Here is a 27,223-nt window from a genome sequence, read left to right as displayed (position 1 = left end):
TAACTAGACCCGTTTTTTGCTTCCCGGGTGGCTTGGGGCCGGGGAGGTGGGGGAGAGGGCGAGGGGAGTGGCCACGGCCTCCCCTCGCCCCTGGGTCGCGGCCTAGCCCGGGAAGTCAGAGCGGGTCCTTCGGCACCGCTGTAACGACCCCCTCCCCCACCTCCCGGCCGCTGCCGTCGCCGGGGCGGGCTGGAAGCCCCAGGCTCCCGCTCTTATCCACCCCACCCCGACCCCACTTCACCCCCACGGCGCCTGCTCCTTTTCCCAACGAACCTTCTTCCCCTCCCCCACATCCGGTGTTGGTGAAACTGTAGGAGCCCGGAGCAGCCCCAGGAAGCCGACTTGTTTCCCTACTCCCAGAGGAGAACTGACACTAGATTGCTTTCTTCGGGGGCAACAGTTTCCGTAGTTTAGCGGACCCCCGCTGCCTAAGTCAAATTGAGTGCCAGGAGCTGATTTTACCTACTCTCATTCCTCTCCAGGGTCCCACTACTTGGGAGATTTTCTCAAACTCCACACACAGAAAGCCACCGACCTTATTCCGGTATCCTACACCCCTTCCTTACCTTAATTACACTTCCCACTCCCAGCCCTCAGCATCGGAGTCAAGAGCAACAGGGACACTTCCGTTCTCCTTGTAGGACTGATGAAACCGTAATGAAGAACACCCCCTAAACTCCCATAATCGGTGCGGATTCCTATGGGGAAGGCCCATATTCTTGACATCTTCCAGGCCTTGGTTCTGGACCTTGAGGAGGCTGAACTAGTGATAGCGATGCTTTTTAGGGTCAATGTATGTAGGTATTGGGAGAAGGGGAGGGATCAACCGAGAAGGCATGGAAGTGGTTTAAAGCTAATATTTCAGTTTTTGCTGCTCATATAGAGTCCAACCTAGGAGTTACTCATTTACAGGCTGTAAAGCTTCTCCAGACTAAAAATGTCTGAAAACCAAGCATGGATTAACTCTCCATACGAACAGTAAATTGAAAATTCAGCTTGTGAGTAAAATTTTAAAATTTTACTCCCAAAGCATTTTTTTAGGTACCCACATTTTTTAAAAATTGTGTTACTTTTACTTAGAGTTGAAAGGCCTCAACTAGCATTTGCTGTTAATGACCAGTATGTGGAGTCTGATTTAGCTTTCCAGAATTGACATTTTGGGTTGTATTGCCAAATCACAGTTCTAAACGATGAATGTTGAATGATGCACTATGTTTTTGTTTAAGTGAAATTTACTGAGAATAATTAACCTCAGAATTAAGGGAAATTGATGTTGCTATCATGAGGCAGCATAAAAAATACATATTTTAAAAACTGAAGACATTTCAAGCAGGTATAGTTCTTGAAGCAGAAAGAACATGAACCTGGGATTTGGAAGACCTGGTTTCTAGCTGCTACTGATCAACTCTATTACTCCGGGAAAGTAGACCTCAGTTCTTTTTTCTATAACATGAGTAAATTGGACTGTTTGAATTCAGAACTCAGAAAGTTGGAAGGGATCTTAAAGCCCTCTGTGAAAGAGTTTGGGAATGTTCTCCATTGCTGTCATTTTTCCTCCAAAAATAACCTGGTTTGGAAGTCATTGGTCCAATGGGAATTTGACTCCCCATAGAAATTGGAGAAAAAGTAATGCAAGTAGAGAGGAACACCTGTATATCTGTTTGAGGAGTAAACCCACTAACAGATTCTGGTACGAATTTCAGAGACATAAAAAGAATGAGTGTATGTACCTTAAGTGTACCAGTTTCCTCACTCTCTCCTGGCAGAAGATGTAGCACTTTTAGTGGTGCTGGGATTCTGGGATGTGTTCCTATTACGTCTAATACAGATGAAGAAGATGTGGTAGAGGGAAAGATGGTGGCAGAAGGACTGGATAAAGAGGCAAAATTGCCCGCGAAAAAGAAAAGAAAGAAGGGTTTGCGAATTAAGGGGAAAAGGCGACGAAAGAAACTGATCCTTGCGAAAAAGTTTAGTAAGGATTTGGTATCTGGGAGGCCAGTTGCAGATGCCCCTGCTTTGTTAGCTTCCAATGCCCCTGAGCAGGATGAAGAAAGTCTTTTTGAGAGCAATATAGAAAAACAGATCTATTTACCTAGTACTAGAGCCAAGACCTCCATTGTGTGGCACTTCTTTCATGTTGACCCCCAGTACACCTGGCGGGCTATTTGTAACCTCTGTGAAAAAAGTGTTAGCAGGGGTAAACCAGGTAGCCATCTCGGGACATCTACTCTTCAGCGACATCTGCAGGCAAGGCATTCACCTCACTGGACCAGGGCCAACAAATTTGGAGTTACTAGTGGGGAGGAGGATTTTACTTTGGATGTACCTTTATCTCCCTCTTCCGCTGGAAGCAGTGGAAGCTTTGAATATATCCCTGCTGATCCATTGGATAATAATGGAATGGGAAAGAAACGTGATAAATCAGTATCTGATGCCCTAAGGGCAGAAAGAGGGAGATTTCTCATCAAAAGTAACATTGTCAAGCATGCCTTAATTCCTGGAACAAGAGCCAAGACATCTGCAGTTTGGAATTTTTTCTATACTGATCCTCAGCACATCTCAAGAGCTGTCTGTAATATATGTAAAAGAAGTGTGAGCCGGGGTAGGCCGGGTTCTCACTTAGGAACTTCGACACTTCAACGACACCTGCAGGCCACACATCCCATCCATTGGGCAGTTGCCAACAAAGACAGTGGTGCAGTTGGAAATGGATTAGATGAAGCTGAGACTGAGAGAAATGATCTCTTGAGTGATACTTTGCCTGGAGAGAAGTCTACAGGCAGCCAGGATGTAACAGCTGAGGACCTTAGTGACTCTGATTCAGATGAACCTCCTGTATTAGAGGTTGAAAATAGAAGATCTGAGAGTCCTATTCCTGTTGCAGAGCAAGACACTCTAATGCATGCACAGGAACAAGAAACAACATATTGTGAAAATTCAACCTCAAGTCAAATAAGTCAGGCAATTATTCAAATGATTGTGGAAGATATGCATCCTTACAACTATTTCTCAACTCCAGCCTTTCAGAGGTTCATGCAGATTGTGGCCCCTGACTACAGGTTACCATCTGAAACTTACTTTTTCACTAAGGCTGTGCCTCAATTATATGATTGGGTCAGAGAAAAAATTTTCTTAACTTTGGAGAATGTTCAAAGCCAAAAGATCCACCTGACTGTGGACATATGGACCCATGACCCATCCACTGACTATTTCATTGTGACTGTACACTGGGTCTCTTTGCAGACTACAACTTCTTCCAGTAATGGCAGGATCCCCAATTTTAGAAAGTGGGCAGTTCTCTGTGTAACAGGTTTGGCCAAAGACTGTTTGATAACCAACATTTTACAAGAATTAAATGACCAGATTGGTCTGTGGCTTTCTCCTAATTTCCTCATCCCTAGCTTCATCGTTTCTGACAATTCTTCTAATGTAGTACATGCAATCAAAGATGGTGGTTTTACCCACGTGCCATGCTTCCTGCATTGTTTAAATACAGTCATTCAAGACTTTTTCTGTGAGCACAAAAGCATTGAGAACATGTTAGTGGCTGCTAGGAAAACTTGTCATCATTTTAGTCATTCAGTCAAGGCCCGTCAGATACTACAAGAGTTCCAAAATGATCACCAACTTCCATGGAAAAATTTGAAGCAGGATGAAGCTGGCCATTGGATTTCTACCTTTTATATGTTAAAATGGCTCTTGGAGCATTGTTACTCAGTTCACCATAGTCTTGGTAGAGCCAGTGGAGTTGTGCTCACCTCCCTTCAGTGGACTCTAATGACGTATGTTTGTGATATTCTTAAACCATTTGAGGAGGCCACCCAGAAAGTGAGTGTGAAGACTACAGGATTGAATCAGGTGCTACCCCTAATCCATCATCTACTCCTTTCCCTGCAGAAGCTCAGAGAAGATTTTCAAGTTAGAGGTATTACTCAGGCCCTCAATCTGGTAGACAGTTTATCTCTGAAACTTGAAACTGATACCCTATTAAGTGCCATGCTCAAATCCAAGCCCTGTATCTTGGCTGCTTTGTTAGACCCTTGCTTTAAAAAGAGTTTGGAAGACTTTTTCCCTCAAGGTGCTGATTTGGAAACTTACAAGCAGATCCTTGCAGAAGAAGTTTGTAACTATATGGAATCTTCATCAGAGGTCTGCCGTATTGCAACTTCAGAAGCTTCTGGTTCCTCAACCATAGTAGGAGCTGATTCATTTACCTCATCTATAAGAGAAGGCACCTCCAGTTCAGGGTCTGTTGATAGTTCAGTTGCAGATAATGTTGCCATTGGAGGCAAAAGCTTCATGTTTCCTTCTGCTATGGCAGTAGTGGATGAATACTTCAATGAGAAGTATTCAGAGACCTCAGGAGTTGATGACCCTTTGATTTACTGGCAGAAGAAGGTGAGCATATGGCCAGCTTTGACCCAAGTTGCCATTCAGTATCTGAGCTGCCCCATGTGTAGTTGGCAATCTGAATGTATCTTTACTGCAAATAGCCACTTTCATCCAAAGCAGATCATGAGCCTGGACTTTGACAATATAGAACAGCTGATGTTTCTGAAAATGAACTTGAAAAATGTTAACTATGATTATTCTTCATTGGTTCTGAGCTGGGATCCTGAGAATGAAGTTATTCAAAGCAGTGAAAAAGAAATATTATCTTAATTTCTTTTTCTTTTCTCCATTTAAAATGGGCAACTTATTGCTATGTTACTGTGTCCTAATTGCTATAATTGTTACATACAGTTATACTAATTATTCTTTATGCACAATCTGGGGAAACCTGAAAACACAGAAAGGGCTGAAAATTCCTCAGAGGTAATATAATGTTGACAAAGTGAAGATTAACTTTAAAGATTTCATAGTAGTAACTCAGTGTAGCTGTCACTTGAAATTTTGTTTATACCAATTGAGAGAAAAAAAGACTTTTTTAGTTAAAAAAATATAGTGCAGCATTGAAAGGCCTTAGGCTATTTCTGGCTGGCAGATTGAGCTAGTAATTGGTTTTAAGTAAAAATTTCTCTCAACTTGGGAAGTTTGATTGCTCTGAAACCAATGAAATAGAGAAAAAGCATACTAAACTGGCATCTCTCCTCATCACCACCATTTTTCTATTTCTTTAAAAACCGTGATTCATACTTACAGCTTGGCAAAAACAAAGTTCACAAAATTGTTTTATATTTGGGAATTTCTAATTGCCTCCTCATACTGGTCAGCGTTATAATTTCAACTTACTAAGTGTGATAGAGTTGCCCTTTATAGGTAAGATTGGGTCTTTATAGAAAGGAAACATTAGAAAACAATTAGGAAGAAATTACTTTTAGTCTTTGAATTGCCCTTTTTAACTTTTATTGTAAAAACAAAGATTAGCTACTTTTATATAATTTATGGGTAAATGACAATAAAAAGTTTACAGAATTGAAAAAGATTGAATGGAAATTGGAATGAAAGCCCCATGAGTATACTGTGACAAACCAGTATCCCTTTCCCACAGAATGTTTCTCTGAATTTAAGTGATCTTAAATGTCTTTTAAAAATTATACTGAATGATCCATAATAGTGTATTCTTAACTTTGAGATTATTTTGGCCTTAATTCTTATTTAAAAATAAGCAGTCAATATTTTCATGTGTTAGGAATCATTGCCTCACTGGTAAAATGAGAGAATTGATCTCAGTTGATCTTGTCCCTTTCCACTCTGGAAGTATGTTTTTGTGATTGAGTGGGAGGCCATAAATGATGACTTTTAGTAAAAGTCTATTAAAAGTTTCAGACTGAATAACTAATGTAAGATCCCAATTTTTCCTTTTTTTCATTTTAGATTTGGGGATATTCCCTGCCCAAAAATTTCCTGGAAAATTGACTAGTATTAAGTGTGAGTAAAAGGTGTCCACTTTTTTTTAAGTTTTGATTTTAGTTTTGTCTTGGGTAGTATTTGGCAAGATTTAGCCTAGAAATTATGTAGTATTTATTACGTGAGAATCAAAATTGCTTTGTTACTGGGCTGGTTCAAAATTTAGAACTCATTTCTATGTATCAAAATTGTTTTTTGTTTTTGTTTTTTGTTTTTTTGAAATTCTTAAATGGTAAATGTACCATTGTGAAATGAAATTTCAACTCCAAAAGTTTACCCTTTTACTAACTGGAGTAAATGGATAATTACAAAGTCTTTAGTTGAAGTCATCTAGTAAAGAATTTGGAACTAGGCTGCATAAGCAAGCCTTTGCAGGGCCACCATTGAATGTCATGCCAGTGACACTGGTGTTGCCATAACAGAAGGAAAACATCTTCCCTTATTAGATAGAAACTTTCTGTAATTTTGACAGTGCCAGTTCAGGATGACTATAATGCTGCTCTGCCTTCTACAGCTTGCTGCACCACTCTGTAGTTACTCTATAACTATACATTTCTATCTTTTTTGGTTAAACACTCCCTGAAGGTGATAAAAGATGATGTGATGATATACATACATCCACATTGTACACATCGATATATGTGTAAGGATTTCCCTTCATCTTTATTTTGTGGGCTGGGCAAAATTTAGTGTAACATATTAATATACGTCATGATACTTTGGTAGAAGAGGAAGTTCACTATTTTTATAATGAACCCAAATTTAAAGCCTTTTGTAGTGTATTTTAAAAGGGAAAACTTACCCAAATGTTTTATTTCTACACATTTGTGTGTGTGTGTGTGTGTGTGTGTGTGTGTATAAGCCAGTTAGTATATATGTATATGTATGTTATACATAAAACACTTTATATTTTTACATACAAGTATGTTTTTATTATACAGATAATAAAGATGGGGGAAGGTTTCTGTTTTTTTCTTAATAGGTGAAGAAATCTTGAAGACCAGAAATTGGATCTTATTGAATTTTGGTGTTCTTTTTCTTTTTTTTTTTTCTTTTTTCTTTTTAAATTAATTGTTCGGCTATGGAAGATGGATTTTTTTTTTTTTTTTAATCTTTGAATCTCAAGTTCATCTTTATATGAACTCTTTTTTGTTGTTTTTTTGTTGAGGAGATAACTAACCTTAGCTGTCTCCAGTTTGACAAAGGTTATTTGAATGGACTTAAATCTCTCAGTAGTTGGGAGATGTTTTAAAAACACACCCTGTGTTTGAATTGTGGCTGAGAGGTTTCCTTGGCAATGTGAGGAGGAAAATTCTTTCTGCCTCATTATTATTAATTCATGGATTGAGTGTTGGTTCGACCTACAGGCGTAATAGATTGGAACTCAGTGAAGACACAGACATTCCTGCTGAGAGCAACCAGCTAATGTAAGTGTGGAAATGTGTTCTTTTTTTCCCCTGATTAAAGGAGTGAACATTTTTGTAATTTAAGGCATAATTTTCCTGGATCAGTAAGAAAATCAAAGATATTGTCGGGGCTTCCCTGGTGGCGCAGTGGTTGAGAATCTGCCTGCCAATGCAGGGGACACGGGTTCGAGCCCTGGTCTGGGAAGATCCCACATGCCGCGGAGCAACTGGGCCCGTGAGCCACAACTACTGAGCCTGAGCGTCTGGAGCCTGCTCCGCAACAAGAGAGGCCGCCATAGTGAGACGCCCACGCACCGCAATGAAGAGTGGCCCCCGCTCGCCACAACTAGAGAAGGCGCTCGCACAGAAACGAAGACCCAACACAGCGAAAAATAAATAAATTTATAAAAAAAAAAAAAAAAAGATATTGTCAACACGTTTTTTTCTTGTAATTGTTTACAAGTTTTTAGTTTTTTTGATGGAAATATCCCTACCCCCTCTTTTTTTGATAATATATGCACATTATAAAAAAGGTAAAAACAATATAAACAAGGTGGGCTCTTCCTGTAATTCCACCTCAGAGAAAAGCACTGTTAATAGTTTATTGTGGCATAGTTCAGTGTCCATACACATAGCTTTGCCTCACCTTTTTTTAATGACTACATAGTGTTCCTTTATATGGATGGATGTGCCATAATATAATGTATCCCTGATTGATAGACATTTGGGTTTTTGCCATTAAAAACAGAAAAGCCCTGCATCCAAAAACAGCTCTGTACACACATACATGTGAGCTATTTCTTTGAACCACTTCTTAGATGCAAATTTGTAGAATTGTTAAAATTCCCTAAAGAGATTATACCAATTTACTGAATTAATGAAGTCTTTTTGATTTTTAAAAGTTCTTAACACATCCCTTTGAGTGAAGATATTAATCTTTGGTCGTGTTGCTGATAGACCTTTTGCTATATGAATGTTTTTCATTTTATGTAGTGAAACCCATCAGTTTTATTATGGTTTGTAACTGGTATCATGTTAAGGGCAGGTGTTTTTCATCCTGAGCTTATAAAATAAAATAGAATGCATTTTTTTTTCCAGTACTTGGGTGGTTATATATTTTATATTAAAAATGTAATCTAAGGATTGTAATTATATGACATTGTCTCTCTTCCTCCCATTAAGCATTGTCAAATATTGCTTGCTTTTTTGTTCAGCTTAGTTACGAATTTAGAATCTTTCTTATGTAGTGCTTTTAGTGAGCTAAAGCCTCTTTGCCATGCTTGCATTTATTCCCTTGGAACCTTTTCGTATGAAGTAGTAATTGTTTTTTTCAAATGGGTAGCTAATTTTTTTGGTTAATTTCAAATGCCACCTTTTCCAGAAACTGCTTAGATTCTGTTAATCTTGTACTCATTCATTTGCCAATACTACATTCAAATGTTATTTTTCACATCTATGATAATATCAGGAAGCACAAGACCTCTCATTCTTTTTAAGATTTTCTTTATTTTTCTCAGTTACTCTAGGGTATTATGATTGTTGCTGGCACATAGGAAATCTATTGATCTTTTAAATATCTTATTTTAAATTTCTTTAGTTGATTGTTAGATTTTATAGTTTGCAAGCATATAATGTGCAGATACTAAACTTTTTGCCTCATCCTTTCTAATCCTTATACCTTTTTTTCCTTGTTGCATGTACTGGACTCTGGAACAGTGTTGAATGATGGTGCAGACAGCGAGACTTTTTTTTTTTTGCCTTTTTTTTTTTTGCCTTGAGTGATTTACCTCTAGTGTTTTACCATGTCTGGTGTGTTGATAGTTTCTGATGAATTAGTACATTCATGCTAAGGAGGTTCCTTGTAATTTACAAAGAGTTTTTATTGGGAGTAGATGTTGTGTTGTAGCTTTCTTTTTTTTAAGCCATTTTAACTTTAAAAAATTTATAATTTTCAATCTTTTTTTTCACTGTTTTTCTGTTTTTGAAATCTTAAGATACCATAGAGTTTCTGTTTTTAGCCCCCCTTTATCCTATTAATGTAATGAATTTCCCAGTATTAAACCATTCTTTGTCCTGGAATAAACCTTCTTTGATCATGTTCTTTTTTTTTTTAATTTATTTATTTTTGGCTGCATTGGGTCTTTGTTGCCATGTGTGGGCTTCTCATTGCGGTGGCTTCTCTTGCTGTGGAGCATAGGCTCTAGGCGAGCGGGCTTCAGTAGTTGTGGCTCATGGGCTCTAGAGCGCAGGCTCAGTAGTTGTAGCGCATGGGCTTAGTTGCTCCGCGGCATGTGGGATCTTCCCGGACCAGGGCTTGAACCTGTGTCCCCTGCATTGGCAGGTGGATTCTTAACCACTGCGCCACCAGGGAAGCCCCTTTGATCATGTTTTGTTACTCTTTCTATATACTGTGGTTCACTTTGCTTTATTTAGGATTTATCAGCTATGTCATAAATCAGATACCCCAAGTAGTTGTTTTAAAAAGCAATGAACTAGTGCCTTTTCATTGTTTTGTTCTTTTTCTACTATTATTTAGTTATTTTTTCTAAGTTTTTTTTTTTCTGAAGTTAGACTACTTCCTTCAGTAATTTTTAAAAGAATTACAGTGGCCGTAACTACTGCTAACATTTTGGTCTATGTTCTTCTAGACTTCTTCCTGCTACTCATCTTCACCAGCATTTGGTGGTATGTTTTTGGATTTTAGCTGAAGGAATTTGCAATTCCCTGTGATGTTGAGTATCTTTTCATATGCTTGTTTGTCATCTGTATGTTTTCTTTGGTGAGGTATCTGTTTCGATCTTTTGTCCACTTCTTCCAGGAGTGTTCATTGAAAAGACTATCCTTTCTCCACTGAAATTGCCTTGCTCCTTTGTCAAAGTTTAGTTGGCTATATTTGTAATCTGTGTTAGTTTCCTAGGACTTCCATAACAAAGTACCACAAACTGGGTGTCTTAAAGCAACAGAAATTTATTATCTCACAGTTATGGAGTCCAGAAGTCTGAAAAGGTGTTGGCAGGGTCATGCTGTCTCTGAAACCTGTAGGGAAATGATCCTTCCTTGCTTCTAGCTTCTGGTGTTTGCTGGCAGTCCGTGTCATTCCTTGGCTTATAGATGCATCGGTTTTTGAACATTTAGGTTTCTAGGTGGTTTTTCATTGTTAGAAGAAGATGGTGATGAACTTTCTTATGCACTATTATTTTGCATATTTGTTGAATATTAATCTCAGGATAAATTCTAGAAGTGGAATCGGAAGTCATAGGGTATGTACATTTTGAAGGTATGTTTAGTAACATAACTCTTCTAACCTTGGTTGCTGACTTAAAGGCTGGTTTTTGTCATGGCCTGCTGTTCTTGGATTAGGAATTGTTAGTGGGAAATATGAAGGAATTTGATTCAGCTGATTTCAAATTGTAGATCAATGTTTCTGTTGTTGTTGTTGTTGTTTCTGGCCGCATCTCTCAGCATGTGGAACTTCCCTGACCAGGGATCGACTGCACGCCCCGTGCAGTGGAAGCACAGAGTCTTAACCGCTGGACCACCAGGGAAGTCCCTAGATCAGTGTTTCTGAAACCCGATCTTCTGATGTAGGAGTTTGTAGAAACCCCTTCCAAATTCTGGCCTGTGCTCTTGTCATGTATTTTTACTTCTCTAGAAGCTTTCTTTCTTGAACCCTTTAGTGCGGGGGGCCAGGGTATGGCAGGGACTGAGGCGGGAGGGAATATTGGTCATTTTGCATAAGCACTATTTTATGGGTCAAGCCCTGAGAACTTCTTTTGCTCCTTGTTTGCAATTGGTGTGCAGCTCTTTGTCCATCTTAATTATTAGCTAGCTCTACAGATTTTTCAGGGGTAATTGTTTCCCCAATTTTTCTAGTGAGTTTTTCCACATACTTATAAACTTTTGAAATAACAAAAATGCTTGTGAAAATATTGGAACTTCTGTTAGATGAAAAAAAATCTGGTTTGTCAGAAATGTAGATTTAGCAAATTATCTTGTGTAAAATAATCCAAGTCCTATTAATAATCTAAACTACAGGTCATTTATTGAGTGTGCAGTGCTTACCTAATTTATGCTGAAGCACCATAGAGTGTGCAAAAGAAAGAAGCATGGCTATTCTTAACAAAACTTTTACATTGTAGATGAGAATGTACAGCATTCACATCAGAATAAAATGTGAATCAGTTTTCATAAAGCTTTGTTATAGGCAATACAGACATATTAATACAATTAAAAGTTGGTTTTAACAATGTGTGATCTCGTTGGTCAAGGTGATTTGGAGGAGAAAGTTGGAAAAATTTACCTGAAATACTTTTGTTCATTGTCTTCTCATTTTAGGATTACATTTAAAAGACAATTTCTGTGATTGAGTTGTCTTTTGGAAGATTAAACCCATTTCAAGAGGACTTGGAGCTGGTCCTCGCCTTGAGGAAGCAGTGGCTTGTTTTCAAGAAGCCACTTCTCATCTGAGGATCTACTCAGCATGCCTAATCAAGGAGAAGACTGCTATTTTTTTTTCTATTCTACATGTACTAAAGTAAGAATTGGCATCTCTAAATCATTTCTTTCTATGATTTCCCTAATAAAATTGGATAAGATTTTCCCAATATACCAAGTCGTCTTTATGTTTTGCTCAGCTATTTATTATCTGCTGTCAGTTTTTTAGTAAAGGGTAGCATGCCTAAGGGAATTCATTCTTCATCATTTTTTTCTCTTCATTTTATGTTCTCCATATTCTCCAAAAATAAAAAGGTTCATAGCATTTAAACATCATTCAGTGTTCTTCTAGCTGTAATTAATCTGTTCAGGGTGCTTTTGGAATTAGGAGCACTTTTACTGTGGCTGGCCAACTTTGCTTTTATTTACTTTGTGTTAAATGAATGGGTAGGTTGTATTGTACTTGTAGAAATTGTCATGGGTTGAATTTGACTTCTTGATTCAGATTTCCTGCTGAATACTAAAGCCACTCTTCTGAATAAGCTTTTGCAGCTTTATTGCTTTTTCTTTGTCAGAGATTCCTGTTTTTCAGCTTGATTCTTCTATAGCTCCATTTAGATCTGTCTGCTATTTTCTGTTGTTCCTTTATGACTAATTCTATACTTGTATATTTTTTTCAAATATTTTTCTTCAATCACATTGGTGCTATGTTTAAAATTGTCAGTTTTGAGCAAAGCTTTGATTTTATATAGCAAGTTGCACAATAGCATTTTGTTTCAGATATTTTTTTTCAAAAATTTTTCTTAAATCATATTGGTGCTATGTTTAAAATTGTCAGTTTTGAGCAAAGCTTTGATTTTATATAGCAAGTTGCACAACAGTAGCATTTTGTTTCAGATATTAACATTGTATGAAATACATAGTGAAGTATGGAGTTATACTTAAATTCTAATCTATTAACTTACTTTATAATTTTCCATTAAAAGCTAGTTACACAAGTCAGGATGTATGAAATGGTTTTGAAGATTAACAGTAAAATATATTTTTAAAGAGTACCTAATACTCCCACTTGTCTTTTTCAGCCCCATCTCTCAGCTTGTGTCATTCATGTTGTCAGATCAGATATAGGATGCTGTCAAGAAATAGGTTTTAGGAAATTAAAAATTTGTTGACCTCAGATTGTTCGTCATCTCATCTCAGTTGTTTTCTACTTTACCTGTCTCTCCTTACTCATTTGTGTTTGTCTAGATACCAAGAAATGTACAGTGAACATTTTGCCTGGTGTCTAGTTTGGTACCACAGTTCTTTTCTGTATTATTCTCTTTGTTTACAGGGTGACAGCTGTCCTTTCCGTCACTGTGAAGCTGCATTAGGCAATGAAACTGTTTGCACATTATGGCAGGAAGGGCGCTGTTTTCGACAGGTGTGCAGGTTTCGGCACATGGAGATTGATGTAAGTTTTCAGTTTGTATTATAGTAAGTAGTCTTGTGTCCTGATGGGCCAATAAAAAAATATGGGGGTAAAAAACAGCATTTCATATAACATGTGGGTTAAATTTTTTTAATGACCTAGTGAAATTGCTCTCATTAAAATGTTCACTTAATATCTAGATGTTATATGGTATGAATTGGTATCGTATTTCTTAAAGGTAGTTTGGTAATCTGTCCAAAGTGTAAAAGTTATATATGTATATTTGGGGAATATTTGTATGTTTATTTTAAAGCAATCTGAACTTAGAGAAAAGTTGCAAGTACAGTATTATAAAACTTTCTTCTAAGCCATTTAGGGGTAAATTACTGACATTTCCTATCACTTCCAAATACTTTCATGACTGTTTCCTACAAACAAGAAAGATACTCTCTTACATAACTGTGATACAACCATCAAAATTAGAAAATTAACATATATGTATTATTTTCATTGAATCCTCAGATCCCATTCAAGTTTTGCCATTGTACTAGTGATGTCCTTTATTGCAGTAGGAGTGAGTCCAGAATCAAGTGTTGCATATAGTTGCCATAACTCTTCAGTCTCCTTCTGTCTAGAACAGTTAGTCTTTTCTTGCCTTTCATTGGCCTTGACATTTTTGGTAGTTTTAGGACAGTTATTCTGTAGAGTGTTCCTCAATTTGGGTTTATCTGATATTTTCTCATTACTAAATTCAGATCATGTATATTTGGCAGGAATATCACAGAGGTGTTATTCTTCTCATTGCTTACCATTGGGTGGCATACAATTTTAATTATCCCATTACTGGTGTTGTTAACTTTGATCACTTCATTAAGGTGGTATCCACCAGATTGCTTCACTATAAAGTTTTCCTTTTTGTATTTAGTAAGTATTTTGTGGAGAGGAACTTGGAGACCTTGTAATTATCCCATTCCTCATCAAATTCTCAAGGTTTTTTTTCTAGCTTTTTATGTGTGAACTCATGGTTTCCTGTTTTATTCAGTGTGTTATATGTCACTACTATCATTTTTTATCCTCAGGTTGACTCAGTCTGGGCCAGTAAGAGACCTTAAAGCTGGTTTTTGTGTCTTTTTGATGTTTCCATCATTCCTTGAACACGTCTTCACTTTGTGGCCTAACAAGATTATCCAGGTTCATCTGGTACTTTTCCTCCTCCAGTTGTGGAATCAGCCATTTCTGCAAGGAGCCTTGGTTCCTTCTAGTGTAACTGCTCCTGGAGTGTCACTGCTTCCAGGCATGCAGTGGACAGAACAGAGGAATATATAAATGGATATACATACATTTATATCGTTGTTTATTACTTTATGTATTGAAAATCATGAGTTCACATAGATGCTTCCAATTTACCAACACTACAGGGCTTTGTCTAGTCTTCTTATTCATACTTGTAACTCTCTTCTCCAAAACTTGATTTCCATTGTTCTTAATCTTATTGATCAGTCCCCTAGTTATGTAAACTAGACAGTGTATCACAGCCTATTTCTTCCTCTCAGGCTCTGATGTCACATGAGGCTGCTCCTGCACAGGACGTCTTTCTCACCTTGTTTCGATTCTGACATCCTGTACCAGGGCAGGCCTCCCACCTTGCTCCACTGTGAGGACTCCTTCCTCACCCTGCTCCGGACCTCTCTTCCCCACCATGGATACCTTTTTCACATCCTTGGGCTTTGATACTCTGTGTTGGGCAGCCCTCCCATGTGAGATGCTTGTTTTCCTCACCCTGCTCATTCTCTGACTGTACCAGGACCCACTCAGAAGAGCCTGCCTTCCTCACCCCACTTGATCTTTGATGCCCATTCTAGGCTGACACTCCATGAGTATACCCTCCTCACCCTACATTAGGATCCCTTCTGCATAAAAGCCTTGCTCACCCTTCTCAGGCGCCAACCTTGTGCCAGGCCATCCTCCTACACAAGTGCCTTACTAACCCTGACACCCTATGCCGGTTCCACCTTGTCACGTGGATACCTTCCTCATCTCAGTCAACCTCCAACACCTTGCTCTGGGCCACTTGCCCTTCCCTCTCCCAACATGAATGCCTTCCTCTCTCAGCTTCACCTAATGACTTTGGACTGAATTGTTTGAGAGGGGGTGGGGAAAGAAGAAAGAGACTAAATATGCAATTTGTATGCCTGTGGTTATATAAATAACTACTCCATTCTGGTTTCAGATTTATGGTCTCTCAACTACATGCTATGCTGTCTTCCAAATAGGGAATTCACTAAATACATTCAGAAAAAGGAATACTCTGGAACTTTCGAAAAATCATGTTGTACCATTGTGAGCAGAGTGTAAACTGGCACAACTCCTAGGAAAGGTGTGTCAGTCTCTAAGAACATCTGCATTTGGAGATTTTCTAAAAAACTCATGGGACTTGGCATATGGTTTATTCATGGCTAAGATTTATTACAGTGATATAGTAAGGATACACTGATCATAAAAGAAAAAAACACAGAGTCTGGAGGAATCCATGTGTGGGTTTCTTTTATTATCTTTCCCTCCCATAAGGGGTCACAAAGAACATACACTTCCCCCAGTGGTAAAAATGCAGCAACATGTGTGGGGTGTTTTTGCCCAGGGAAGCCCATTAGATCAGCATCCAAATTTTTTTATTGGGGCTGGTCACATAGGCACCCTCTACCTAACACATACCAAAACTCTATTCTCCTAGAAGGATGTCAGGTGTTCAGCATAAGCCATATTGTTTGCATGAACAGTCTAGGCACAGTGACCAGTTAACTGACCAGGAGCATTCTAAGAGCCAATTTCCCACATGCCAGAAAAGGGCCAGCCTTACAAGCAGGCTATCTGAGGACTTCAGGCTTAGGGCTGCTCTGTTAACTCTTTTTTGCACAGAGGCTTGTTTGGCTGCATCTTTCAAAACTACTAACTGCCTGTACCTTTGTCTCATCTGTACTTATGTGCAAAATGAGATCTATGCCGAATTACTCATTGTAACATAATTTGTAATATGTAAAGTGTATGAAGCAACCGAACCTTCATTTAAAATAAATTTTATTACATTCATACAGTGGAGTGCTGGGCAGCTGTTACCAGAAAATTTTAAAGGGATACTACTTATTTATTTATATGAAAAGATCAGGCTATAGTGTCACTGAAAAAGCAAAGGACAGAATAAAGTGTGTAATATACTACCATTTGTGTTAAAAAAAGATAAGGAAAAGAATTTATATTTATTTTTCACTCGTATATGCATTTTAAATATCTCTGGAAGTATAAAGGAGAAACCTAACAACAATGACTATAGGAGAGGGGAGACAGGATTGGTAAGGAGTCGTTTTACTGTATACCCCCCTTTCTAGATGCATCGACTTTCATTATTCATGGGTTCCATATTTGCAAATTTGTATATATGCTAAAATTTATTTATAACCCCAAAATCAGTACAGATGTCCTCTTCATGATCTATTTAGTGCCATGTTTGTTTGCATTTTTGTGCTTTTTGTTTGTGATTTTGCTGTTTTAAATGGCCCCCAAGTGTAGTGCTGAAGTGCTGTATGTAATGTCCCTAAGTGCAAGAAAGCTCTTACGTGCCTTGTGTAGAAAACACGAGTGTTCGATAAGCTTCATTCAGGTGTGAGTTACAGCGCTATTGACCTTGAGTTCAGTGTTAATGAATCAATGATATTTATTTATTTATTAAAATTTTATTTATTTTTGGCTGCATTGGGTCTTCGTTGCTGTGCACAGGCTTTCTCTAGTTGCAGCGAGTGGGGGCTACTCTTCATTGCGGAGTGTGGGCTTCTCATTGTGGTGGCTTCTCGTTGTGGAGCACTGGCTCTAGGCACACAGGCTTCAGTAGTTGCGGCACACAGGCCCTGGAGTGTGCGGGCTTCAGTAGTTGTGGTGTGCGGGCTCTAGGGCATGCGGGCTTCAGTAGTTGTGGCACATGGGCTTAGTTGCTCCGCAGCATGTGGGATCTTCCCAGACCAGGGATTGAACCTGTGTCCCCTACATTGGCAGGTGGATTCTTAACCATTGCGCCACCAGGGAAGTCCCCAATGATATTTATTAAATAAGGTGTCTTTAAACACAGACACACATAAAACAAGATTATGTATTGATCACTTGATGAAAATGTGACCAGGAGCTTTCAGGAACCCAACTCTGTTTCCTTGAGCAAACTGGTTCAGTATTTGCTAATTAAATAATGTGAGCATTAACTGTATATCTTTGGACCATGTGCTATGTTACTATTAAAAAGTTAAAGGAGTAATCATATAGGAGAATGTTACTATGGAGGATGTGTTGCTAAGTGAAAATGTACAGAATTATATGGAACAACTTTCTTTTAAGTGTGAATCAATACATTCTACAGGTTTTTGTTTTTGTTTTTTAAGAAAAAGAATTCTGTACCAAAATAAGTGACTCTCACTGGGTAATGGCCTAACAGGCATTCATTTTATTTTCCAAGTCATCTTCATTGCTTATGTATTACTTTTTATTTTGAAACAAAATTCAGTAAAAGTATTAAACAGATCAAATACATGTCATGTGACTCCTGTATAAAGAGGATGCTCTCACAGTAGTCATCCAGTAATTTGAAGATTGCTTTCAGGAAAGAAGTAAAAACTTAAGCAAACACAAATCCAGGAGCAAGGAAGATTGGCATTAGATTCTGCCTCAAGGAGTAATAGAATAATTGTTGTTAATTCTAAAAAACAATGGTATCTATTATACCTACCTTTTAAGTGTAACGGGAGACTAATAAATACTATCCAGTGTTTTCAGAGGCAAAGTTATTTGCTATACTTTTTTAAAATATGCGGCAGTAAGTGCAGGACATAAATTTTTTACATAGTTTTTACCCAGTCACCTTTCAGAGATGTTGAGCTAATTTATATTTTCATTATCAGTATGTGGGACTCCATGATTCTTCCATATCCCTACCAACACAGTGTATTATCAAATTATCAATCTCCCAATATAGTAGATATTGGGATCTTCACCCTTTTTGATACATTTAAGGATCTTTTTGTAATGGTCATTGTTCCTCTGTTTCTTTCCTCCATATTTAAACATTTCTGAAGTAGTGCTTCTGTTCTTTCCCGGAAATTTAATCCTTAGGCTGCTTATTATGAGAGATCCAACATAATCAGGTTATTAATCAGAATTTAGTTGCTTTTCAGAAGCGCTTATCACATCTTTTTTTTTCTTTTTCTTTATTGAACTATTTGTTAAAGTATATATAGAAATGTGTACATATCATAATCTTACAAGTTGAAGAATTTTCACAAAGTGAATATACTTACTAGACCAGCACCCTGATCAAGAAATAGAACATTTCTAACACTCTGTCTTCCCCCTTTATCTCTTCATTGTCACTCACCACACCCCCAAAACTAATCACCGTCTTGACTACTCTGCAGTAGAGGAGTTTGCCTGTTTTGGTCTTTACATAAATGGAATCATACAGTATGTGCTCTTTTGTGTCTGGCTTCTTTCGTTCTACACCTATGGTGTTAAGTTTATTCCCTCTCATTACTGGATAGCATTGTATTTTATTAATATACTACAATGTATTTATCCATTCTAGTGTTGATGTACATTTGGTTTGTTTCCATTTTGGAGCTGTTACAAATAGTGTTCTTTGAATATTCTTTATATACATCTAATGTGTATATTAGAACTTATGTATGTATTTCTCTTGGACATATATCCTGTTATCCAGCAAATCATTCTAGATTTACCGGTATTCTTGTTTTTCTTGTTCCCCTTTATAAGAGCGAGGTAGCTTGGGAAGGAAAAATACCATCGTAGTGTGTTACATGAACCTTTAGAAGTCACGAATGGGAAGAATTTTTCCAAGTCTTGAACTCTCAGCTTCAAATAATAACTGCAGTTTATTGAGTCTTTTCTGTGTGCTAAGTGCTTCATGTGCATTATTTCATTTAATTCTCATGAGAAACTAATTAATAGCTACTGTTACTCCCATTTTATAGCTGAGGAAAGTGAGACTAAGAGGTATTAAATTATTTGACATCACACGGTCAATAAGTAACATAATAGAGATTCTGACTTTTTGATTCCATAATCTTACCTACTATATTACCGTGCTTTTCTAAATTAAATGTAGACATTTAGGAGTTCAAGGATGAGGGCAAGGAGGAAAGAATAGCAGACTACTTCCCTGCTCCTTTCATCTCTCTGTCATGCTAGAATATGTTACTTTCAGCAACCCTTCTTCCTCATACTCAAAATCATTTCACATGCCTCAGATTTTTTAACCTTGTATGAACTTTGTCCAGAAAACATGACCAAATTAATACAGGTCACACTGTTTTTTATTTGAAAACAATGTGTTTTTCCTCTTACAGAAAAAACGCAGTGAGATTCCTTGTTATTGGGAAAATCAGCCAGTGGGATGTCAGAAACTAAACTGTGCTTTTCATCACAACAGAGGACGTTTTGTTGATGGCCTTTTCCTACCTCCAAGCAAAAGTGAGATTCGTTTCAATTTTAAAAGAATAGTTACTATATAATGAATACCTACATGCACAATGTACAGAGTACTTTATAAACATTGCCTTCTTTTAGTCTTGTGAGAGAGCAGTATTATTTTCACTTCACAGGTGAGGGAACTGAACTTTATTAAGGTTAAATGACTTGTACACAGTCATAAGCCAATAAAATAGCAGTCACAATTAAAACTTTGTTGCCAAAATCCATGCTGCTTCACAAGTGTTTCTTGCCAAGATAGTTTAGATTACTATAGCTTATTACCTCATTTCCCATTTTCTTACCATATCTATAGAGATTTTCAAAAGAAACTTGATTCTCCAGGCCAGAGGTGTTGGCAAGTCTGGTCTTCCACCTGTTTTATAAAATAAAGATTTATTGAAATGAAGCCCTGCCCATTTGTTTATATATTTTCTGTGGCCAGATTTTGTGCTACTGCTTCAGAGTTGAGTAGTTGAGACAAGATCTACAAGGCCTAAAATATTTACTATATACCTCTTTACAGAAAAACATTTGCTAACCCTGCCCCTGCTCTAGGGTGTAATCTAAAATGAAACTTACACTCTGCCAAAAGCTAGTATTTATTTCTAAAGTCCTTTTAAAGTGATTTCCTAGTGGAGTGATCAGCCATTTAAAAGCCACATCTGCTATGTGATTAAAATTTAATGGATATATATTTTTATCTCTATTTAAGGGGAAAAAAGGCTCACTCCTTTCTGGTTTAATTCAGAAGTATTGCCCGCTATCTCTTTAAAAAGCTGCTTGATCAAAAAGCCTAGGATTTCAGTATTAAAATTTAATGTCTAGAATTTGTAAATAGTTACTGTGCATCTAGCTTCCTCTTTATTCTCTGTTTTGAGCACCCACTTTGAGTGTGTTTACGTGCAGTGAATAGTTATTAGCTGAAAGCCACATTTTCCCTCCCTGGGAGTTTAAAACCTAATTGGGAAAATGGGGAAATTAAAAATTAGATTAAAATTTTAATTAAAAGACATAAATTAAAAGGACATAATGCTCAAAGAAAATCACCAAACTTAGGTGGTTGGAGATTTTTTTTTTTTTTTAAACATCTTTATTGGAGTATAATTGCTTTACAACAGTGTGTTAGTTTCTGCTTTATAACAAAGTGAATCAGCTATACATATGCATATATACCCATATCTCCTCCCTCTTTCGTCTCCCTCCCACCCTCCATATCCCACCCCTCTAGGTGGTCACAAAGCACCAAGCTGATCTCCCTGTGCTATGCAGCTGCTTCCCACTAGCTATCTGTTTTACATTTGGTAGTGTATATATGTCAGTGTTACTCTCTCACTTCGTCCCAGCTTACCCTTCCCCCTCCCCATGTCCTCAAGTCCATTCTTTACGTCTATGTGTTTATTCCTGTCCTGCCCCTAGGTTCATCAGAACCATTTTTTTTTTTAGATTCCATATATATGTGTTAGCATACGGTATTTGTTTTTCTCTTTCTGACTTACTTCACTCTGTATGACAGACTCTAGGTCCATCCACCTCACTACCAATAACTCAATTTCGTTCCTTTTTATGGTTGAGTAATATTCCATTGTATATATGTACCACATCTTCTTTATCCATTCATCTGTCGATGGACACTTAGATTGCTTCCATGTCCTGGCTATTGTAAATAGAGCTGCAATGACCATTGTGGTACATGACTCTTTTTGAATTATGGTTTTCTCAGGGTATTTGCCCAGTAGTGGGATTGCTGGGATATATGGTAGCTACATTTTTAGTTTTTTAAAGAACCTCCATACTGTTCTGTTGGAGATTTTTGATGAATTGGGACTGTATCTTCTATTTTTAATTTATGACTAACTTTGTATGTCTAGCTGTGTTGCCCACTGTGCCTGAGTCACCAGAAGAGGAAGTGAAGGCTGGCCAGCTCACAGTTCAGCAGAACAAATTATCTGTCCAGTCTAATCCCTCTCCTCAACTGCGAAGTGTTATGAAAGTGGAAAGTTCAGAAAATGTTCCTAGCCCTACACATCCACCAGTGGTAATCAATGCTGCAGATGATGATGAAGATGATGATGGTAAGCTTTAGCTCTTTCTTTAAGGCAAGTAAATGATCAGGGTAACTTAGTGAATTAGAATCAGACTTGAAGCTCTAGACCTGTTTTTAATTGGAAATTTGCCTTAAATTTTGATAATATAGATCAGTTTTCTGAGGAAGGTGATGAAACCAAAACACCTACCCTGCAACCGACTCCTGAAGTTCATAATGGATTACGAGTGGCTTCTGCCCGGAAACCTGGGGTCAATTTAAAACAAGGTAAGAAGAGGCTATATTGATGCTGGTTCCTGCTCATAAATCTTACAGCACTGTTGAGTGAGCCCAGACTATTTTAAATACCTTTGAAATTTAGTTCATGATTACCACCACCTCCACCTTCCTTGCGCCCATTATACACACACACACACAATTTTTCTTATTCATTGAACAAACATTTGAATGCCAGCTGTGTACAAATAAAATGCAAAGGTGAAATGGTGCTGGTTCCTCATGTGGTTGCTATTTGCATTCCTAGGTGAATGTTTGAATTTTGGGATAAAAACTCTTGAAGAAATTAAATCAAAGAAAATGAAGGAAAAATCAAAGAAGCAAGGTGGTGAGTTATCAGGAGTTTTGACATGGAGGATTTTTTTTTTTTTTTAATAAATAAATTAGGGGCTTCCCTGGTGGCGCAATGGTTAAGAGTCCGCCTGCCAATGCAGGGGACACGGGTTCGTGCCCCGGTCCAGGAAGATCCCACATGCCACGGAGCGGCTAGGCCCGTGAGCCACAACTGCTGAGCCTGCGCGTCTGGAGCCTGTGCTCCGCGACAGGAGAGGCCCGCACACCGCGATGAAGAGTGGCCCCCGCTCGCCGCAACTGGAGAAAGCCCTCGCACAGAAACGAAGACCCACCACAGCCTAAATAAATAAATAAATTTAAATTAATTAATTTATTTATTTATTGATTGATTGATTGATTTGGTTCCCCCGGGTGTCAGTTGCAGCAGGCAGGTTCCTTAGTTGCGGCATGCATGTGGGATCTAGTTCCCTGACCAGGGATGGAACCCAGGCCCCCTGCGTTGGGAGCATGGAGTCTTAACCACTGGACCACCAGGGAAATCCTGACACGGAGTATTGAATGTTGCTAGAGACGAATAGAAAGGACACTTCTGCAGCAATGAAGACCCAACACAGCCAAAAAAAAAAGATACTTCTGATAATAAGGACACTTGACACCAACCAAAATGAGCAAATAGATTTTGATTTTTGTGGCTTCTTTGAAGTAAAACACAGTCTTATTTAAATCACAGTTGCTTTTTTAACCCATTGCAGCTGTTTCAGTCTCTAACTGTTCAGAGTTAGGCATGTACAATGAAGAACCTGAAAGAACTTGTTTATTTTGAGAAATATAACTCTAAAGAATAGCATATAAGCTTTTTTTTTTTGAACGCATTGCATGGCTTGTGGGATCTTAATTCCCCAACCAGGTATTGAACCCGTGCCCCCTGGAGTGGAAGCATGGAGTCCTGACCACTGGACCGCCAGGGAATTCCCTAAACTATTATTTAAAAGAGGAAAAAGTTTATTTTGTAGTAGGTGAATTCTTCCTCAAGAGCTGCTAGGATTTTCTTCTGGTGCTTGCCTTAGCCTGGTCAATCTGTATTTCCAACCCTAAAAATTATATAGTGTGAAATGTATTTAGAGAGAATCAAATGGTTGGTTCTAAGTGCCTTCTTGCTAAAGATTGTTCCGTAGCAACTTTGGAGTTGTGTTTTGCAGATGATTGAATATAGATGGAAAATATTGAATTGACACACTTAATAGCTGATGTGCTTCTGAGGTTAAGTTTAGAATAATGTTAGCCTTCCTAGTAAATAAAAGTACATTGAGTGCCTGAGTCACTCAAAACAGTTTTATATTTTACTTTCACATTGTGCCAAAGGCAGATAAAAAATAAGATTATCTCCCCTTTCCCTACTCCATTTCACTGTAGGCAAACAGGAACAGAAAAACTGATTGACTTGTAGTCCAGTGGTCTGTGTTGGATTTACCTGGTCTCAAAAACATAATTTCTTGACTTCTGATAGCTTTATTTTCCATAAATTATTTACTGTTCTTTGACTCTCTATATTTAGAAGGTTCTTCGGGAGTTTCCAGTCTTTTACTTCAACCACAGCCCATTCCAGGTCCTGAAAAAGAGAATGTCCGGACTGTGGTGAGGACAGTAACTCTGTCCAACAAACAAGGTGAGGTATAGGTAGGTCTTAAGAGGTGTCAGCCTACTACTTTTAAATGACTGGGAGAGCAAAATGCTTGGGTTGGGTATACTGGTGGATTTGCAGGGAGACTTCAGTATGTTGATTGGATAGAACGATGAAACATTAGTGCATTTGACCCTACTGTTTAAAAAGATGAAATTCTTAATCATGCAGCTCTCACATTATGTATTGTATTTGATTTTTACATATACTGTTTATTTTATCCAACAAATTTATTGACTGTCCATTGTAAGTAAAGAACTGTAATAAACCTTTTAAGTTAAAGAAAAATGTAAAAGTCTTTTCCCTTAATAGTTTTAAATCTGGTAAGGAATATGACACAAGTAATTGTAGTATGCAGATACATTAAAATGTGCCATTCAGACAACAAAGAATCAGAGGAAAGAGATCTCACTTCTTGCTGGGGTGATCAAGGAACGTTATATAGGAGTAAAGTATGATTTCATTTAACATATGGAAGTGCACAAGCAAAGGTATAGTTGGGTTTTATAATCCATTGGTTAGACACAGCTTGTCTTTGTGTACTTGGCTACTATTAATTAGGACTGTGCTATTGCTTCTCTTTGGGCTGTGCATTTGGTTATTTAAATTATTATTTAATAGGTTGATTTTTTTTTTCTTTTAATGTGGGTAGTTTTCCTTAAGACTGAGATCTGATTTCCAAGAGACTGTAATATCAGAGCATACTTTGTACCCATTAGTATTACTGAATATGGAAAAATTGGCTAATGGTAGAGAAATTCTGTTTTTGCCATTTTAGGAGAAGAACCTTTGGTAAGATTGAGTCTAACCGAGAGACTGGGGAGACGAAAATTTTCAGGAGGTGAGATAAGTTTTGAGCATATCCTTTGTTTTCTGCTTGTTTGTGCATTACATATCTCCTCCAAAATTCTCTTTATACAAATGCTCTGTCAATATTGATATTAACTCCCTTGTATTTCTGGCTGAAAGCATGTATAAAATCTCTTCATGTTTTTGACATGTGCGAAGTTATACAAATTTATAGTGTTTTAATTAGATTATGGCCAACTTTTTGGAAGGTACTTGGTTTAAAAAAGAGTAAAGAATATCTCTGTTTCTATGGATAAATTGAAATTTGAGTTTTTAGAGGGAAAACAAAGTGTCCAGGGAATATAAATTCAGTCCTTGAATTTATTAGTGCTATTTTATACTTAGGGAAGTATTTTACCATGTAACTGAATTATTGTATACTGACCCTAGTGTATCTGTCTCAAAATAATTATTTTGAAAATCTTATCTGACTTCAGAGGTTCCTTCATACTCCTTTAAAATGTGCTTATGAATATGAAATCTTATCTGTTTTGTGTTTTGTTTTATACCATTCTCGCTGCCTGAGAAATTTAGGTAAAAAATTACGGAAATAATCTATTTTAATATCAGCATATGTGTAATAAACTTTGTGATTTGGGGTTGTATATTTAAATTACAAATAAGAGGAGAGAGAAAAGTACATTCTGTGTAGGGTCTTTAAAGTTCTTATGGGACCCTGCTAAAGTTCTACCTTCAGTCAAGTGATCCAAAGAATAGTTTTTAAAAACTTGTGACATTTAAACAGCTTGTATTGACCAATGTAATGCAGTAAACCAGGAGTCAGGAAACGTGGTTCAGGTCCTGGCTCTGTCACTAATTGGTGACTTGGGTAAGATACAGCATCTTTCATAACCTTAGATTTCTTATCTGGAATTGAAGAAAGGGGCTCTTTGGCCTTTGGAGTTTTCATGTCCCTGGAAAATTTTAAATTTTATGGTTCTTTTGCTGTCCTCCTAATCATCCCAGTTGTATTTAATCACAGATCAACCTAGAATTCAACAGTTGACCAGTTAAAGATTTTTTTTGTGCATGAAGATTTTTTTTTCACATATTCCTAATCCTGAATTTCAGCTTTAATCAGGGTTTATAATCCTCCATTTATAGTTTTAGTTATTTGGTAAATGTTAATTTGTGCATTCTAATTTTTTTGTCTCCTTCCTTACCTCTTTTTTCTGGGACATTTTTATTCCTTCTCTAACATTGAGTTATAAGGAAACTAGTGAATGAACACATCATATAAATGCAGAAAACTTACAGAATTATTCCACATTGTCTGTTTTTGCTTGTATTTCTTGACCTTGCTAAAGATTGACTTGAAATCTTAAACTGAGTTCCCTGTCTCTGTTTGTAGTTGGTGACAGTGATCCTCCATTAAAGCGTAGCCTTGCACAAAGGCTAGGGAAGAAAGTTGAAGCTCCAGAGACTAACACTGACAGAACACCAAAGAAAGGTACTTTTGTTCTAATATACTCTGTGTGTGTAATCCTGACGCTTGTCTCTTGTAATGTTAACAGGTATGGTTTGTCATTCTTTTTGTTTAGGTTAATAAGATTATTATCTTCTTGTGTCTGTTTTATTATTCGTTCAACAAACATTTGAATGTTTACTCTGCTGGATTCTAGGTAGACACCATTGAATAAAAATAAACACCATCACAGACCTCAGGAGCTTGTAGTATAATGGCAGATAGGAATCCTTCCACATATTATAAATTCTGTGACAGAAAGTACACAGTGTTATGGGAGCACATAGGAAGGGCACCTAATCTCACCATCTGTCAGGGAAAGGTTCCCAGAGGAAATGATATTGAAGCTTAGACCTGAAACATGATTTAGCCAGGTAAAGTTGAAGGCCCAGAGGCAGAGAGTATAATACACAGAAGGCACAGAGCTCAAGGGACTCACTGTGTCTGAATCAGAATTGGAATGAAGAGCATGGTAACTGGAGAGGAAGAAGGGATTGGTCATATAGAGCAGGAGTCCCCAACCCCCGGGCCACGGACAGGTAGCGGTCCGTGGCCTGTTAGGAACCGGGCCGCACAGCAGGAGGTGAGCAGCAGGTGAGCAAGCGAAGCTTCATCTGTATTTACAGCCACTCCCCATAGCTTGCATTACCCCCTGAGCTCTGCCTCCTGTCAGCATTATGGTGAGTTGTATAATTATTTAATTATATGTTACAATGTAATAATAATAGAAATAAATGCACAATAAATGTAATGTGCTTGAATCATCCCAAAACCACCCCCTCCCCACCCTGGGTCCGTGGAAAAATTGTCTTCCATGAAACCGGTCCCTGGTGCCAAAAAGTTTGGGGACCGCTGATAATAGAACCTTTTAAGCCATATTAGAGAGTTTGGGCTTATCCTAAGATAGTAGCAAACAATGGGAAGATTATAAACAAGGATCAGAGATCCTCATATTGGCATTTTGGAACCATCATCTAAAATATGGAGAAAG

General features: G+C 37.7%; 2 protein-coding genes across 23 annotated transcripts in view; both read left to right on the top strand.

Moving 5' to 3' along the window:
• Window positions 1-27,223, top strand: part of LOC309609872 (zinc finger BED domain-containing protein 6) — a 40,862-nt gene that overhangs the window by 260 nt on the left and 13,379 nt on the right. For 4 of the 22 annotated variants that reach the window (XM_082351961.1, XM_082351958.1, XM_082351960.1 and 1 more), the window contains exons 1-10: window positions 6,917-7,277; window positions 11,592-11,790; window positions 13,024-13,143; window positions 19,500-19,623; window positions 21,492-21,695; window positions 21,818-21,934; window positions 22,191-22,271; window positions 23,793-23,903; window positions 24,697-24,759; window positions 26,119-26,217. In XM_082351961.1, the coding sequence (XP_082208087.1) occupies window positions 11,737-11,790; window positions 13,024-13,143; window positions 19,500-19,623; window positions 21,492-21,695; window positions 21,818-21,934; window positions 22,191-22,271; window positions 23,793-23,903; window positions 24,697-24,759; window positions 26,119-26,217 (973 nt within the window). In that variant the 5' untranslated portion in view covers window positions 6,917-7,277; window positions 11,592-11,736. The other 18 variants (XM_082351952.1, XM_082351950.1, XM_082351954.1 and 15 more) reach the window with 14 other exon arrangements.
• Window positions 6,335-6,778, top strand: LOC309609934 (uncharacterized protein; the record flags this gene model as incomplete). Its single annotated transcript, XM_082352111.1, has 1 exon — window positions 6,335-6,778. One exon carries the CDS (start codon window positions 6,335-6,337, stop codon window positions 6,431-6,433), a length of 99 nt encoding a protein of 32 aa, XP_082208237.1. The 3' UTR covers window positions 6,434-6,778.

This window comes from Balaenoptera borealis (assembly GCF_965194805.1).
Source record: "Balaenoptera borealis genome assembly, chromosome: 1".
Taxonomy (NCBI): Eukaryota; Metazoa; Chordata; class Mammalia; order Artiodactyla; family Balaenopteridae; genus Balaenoptera; species Balaenoptera borealis.
The sequence above is the reverse complement of the archived record's forward strand: the minus strand, read 5'-3'. Positions and strand labels throughout refer to the sequence as shown.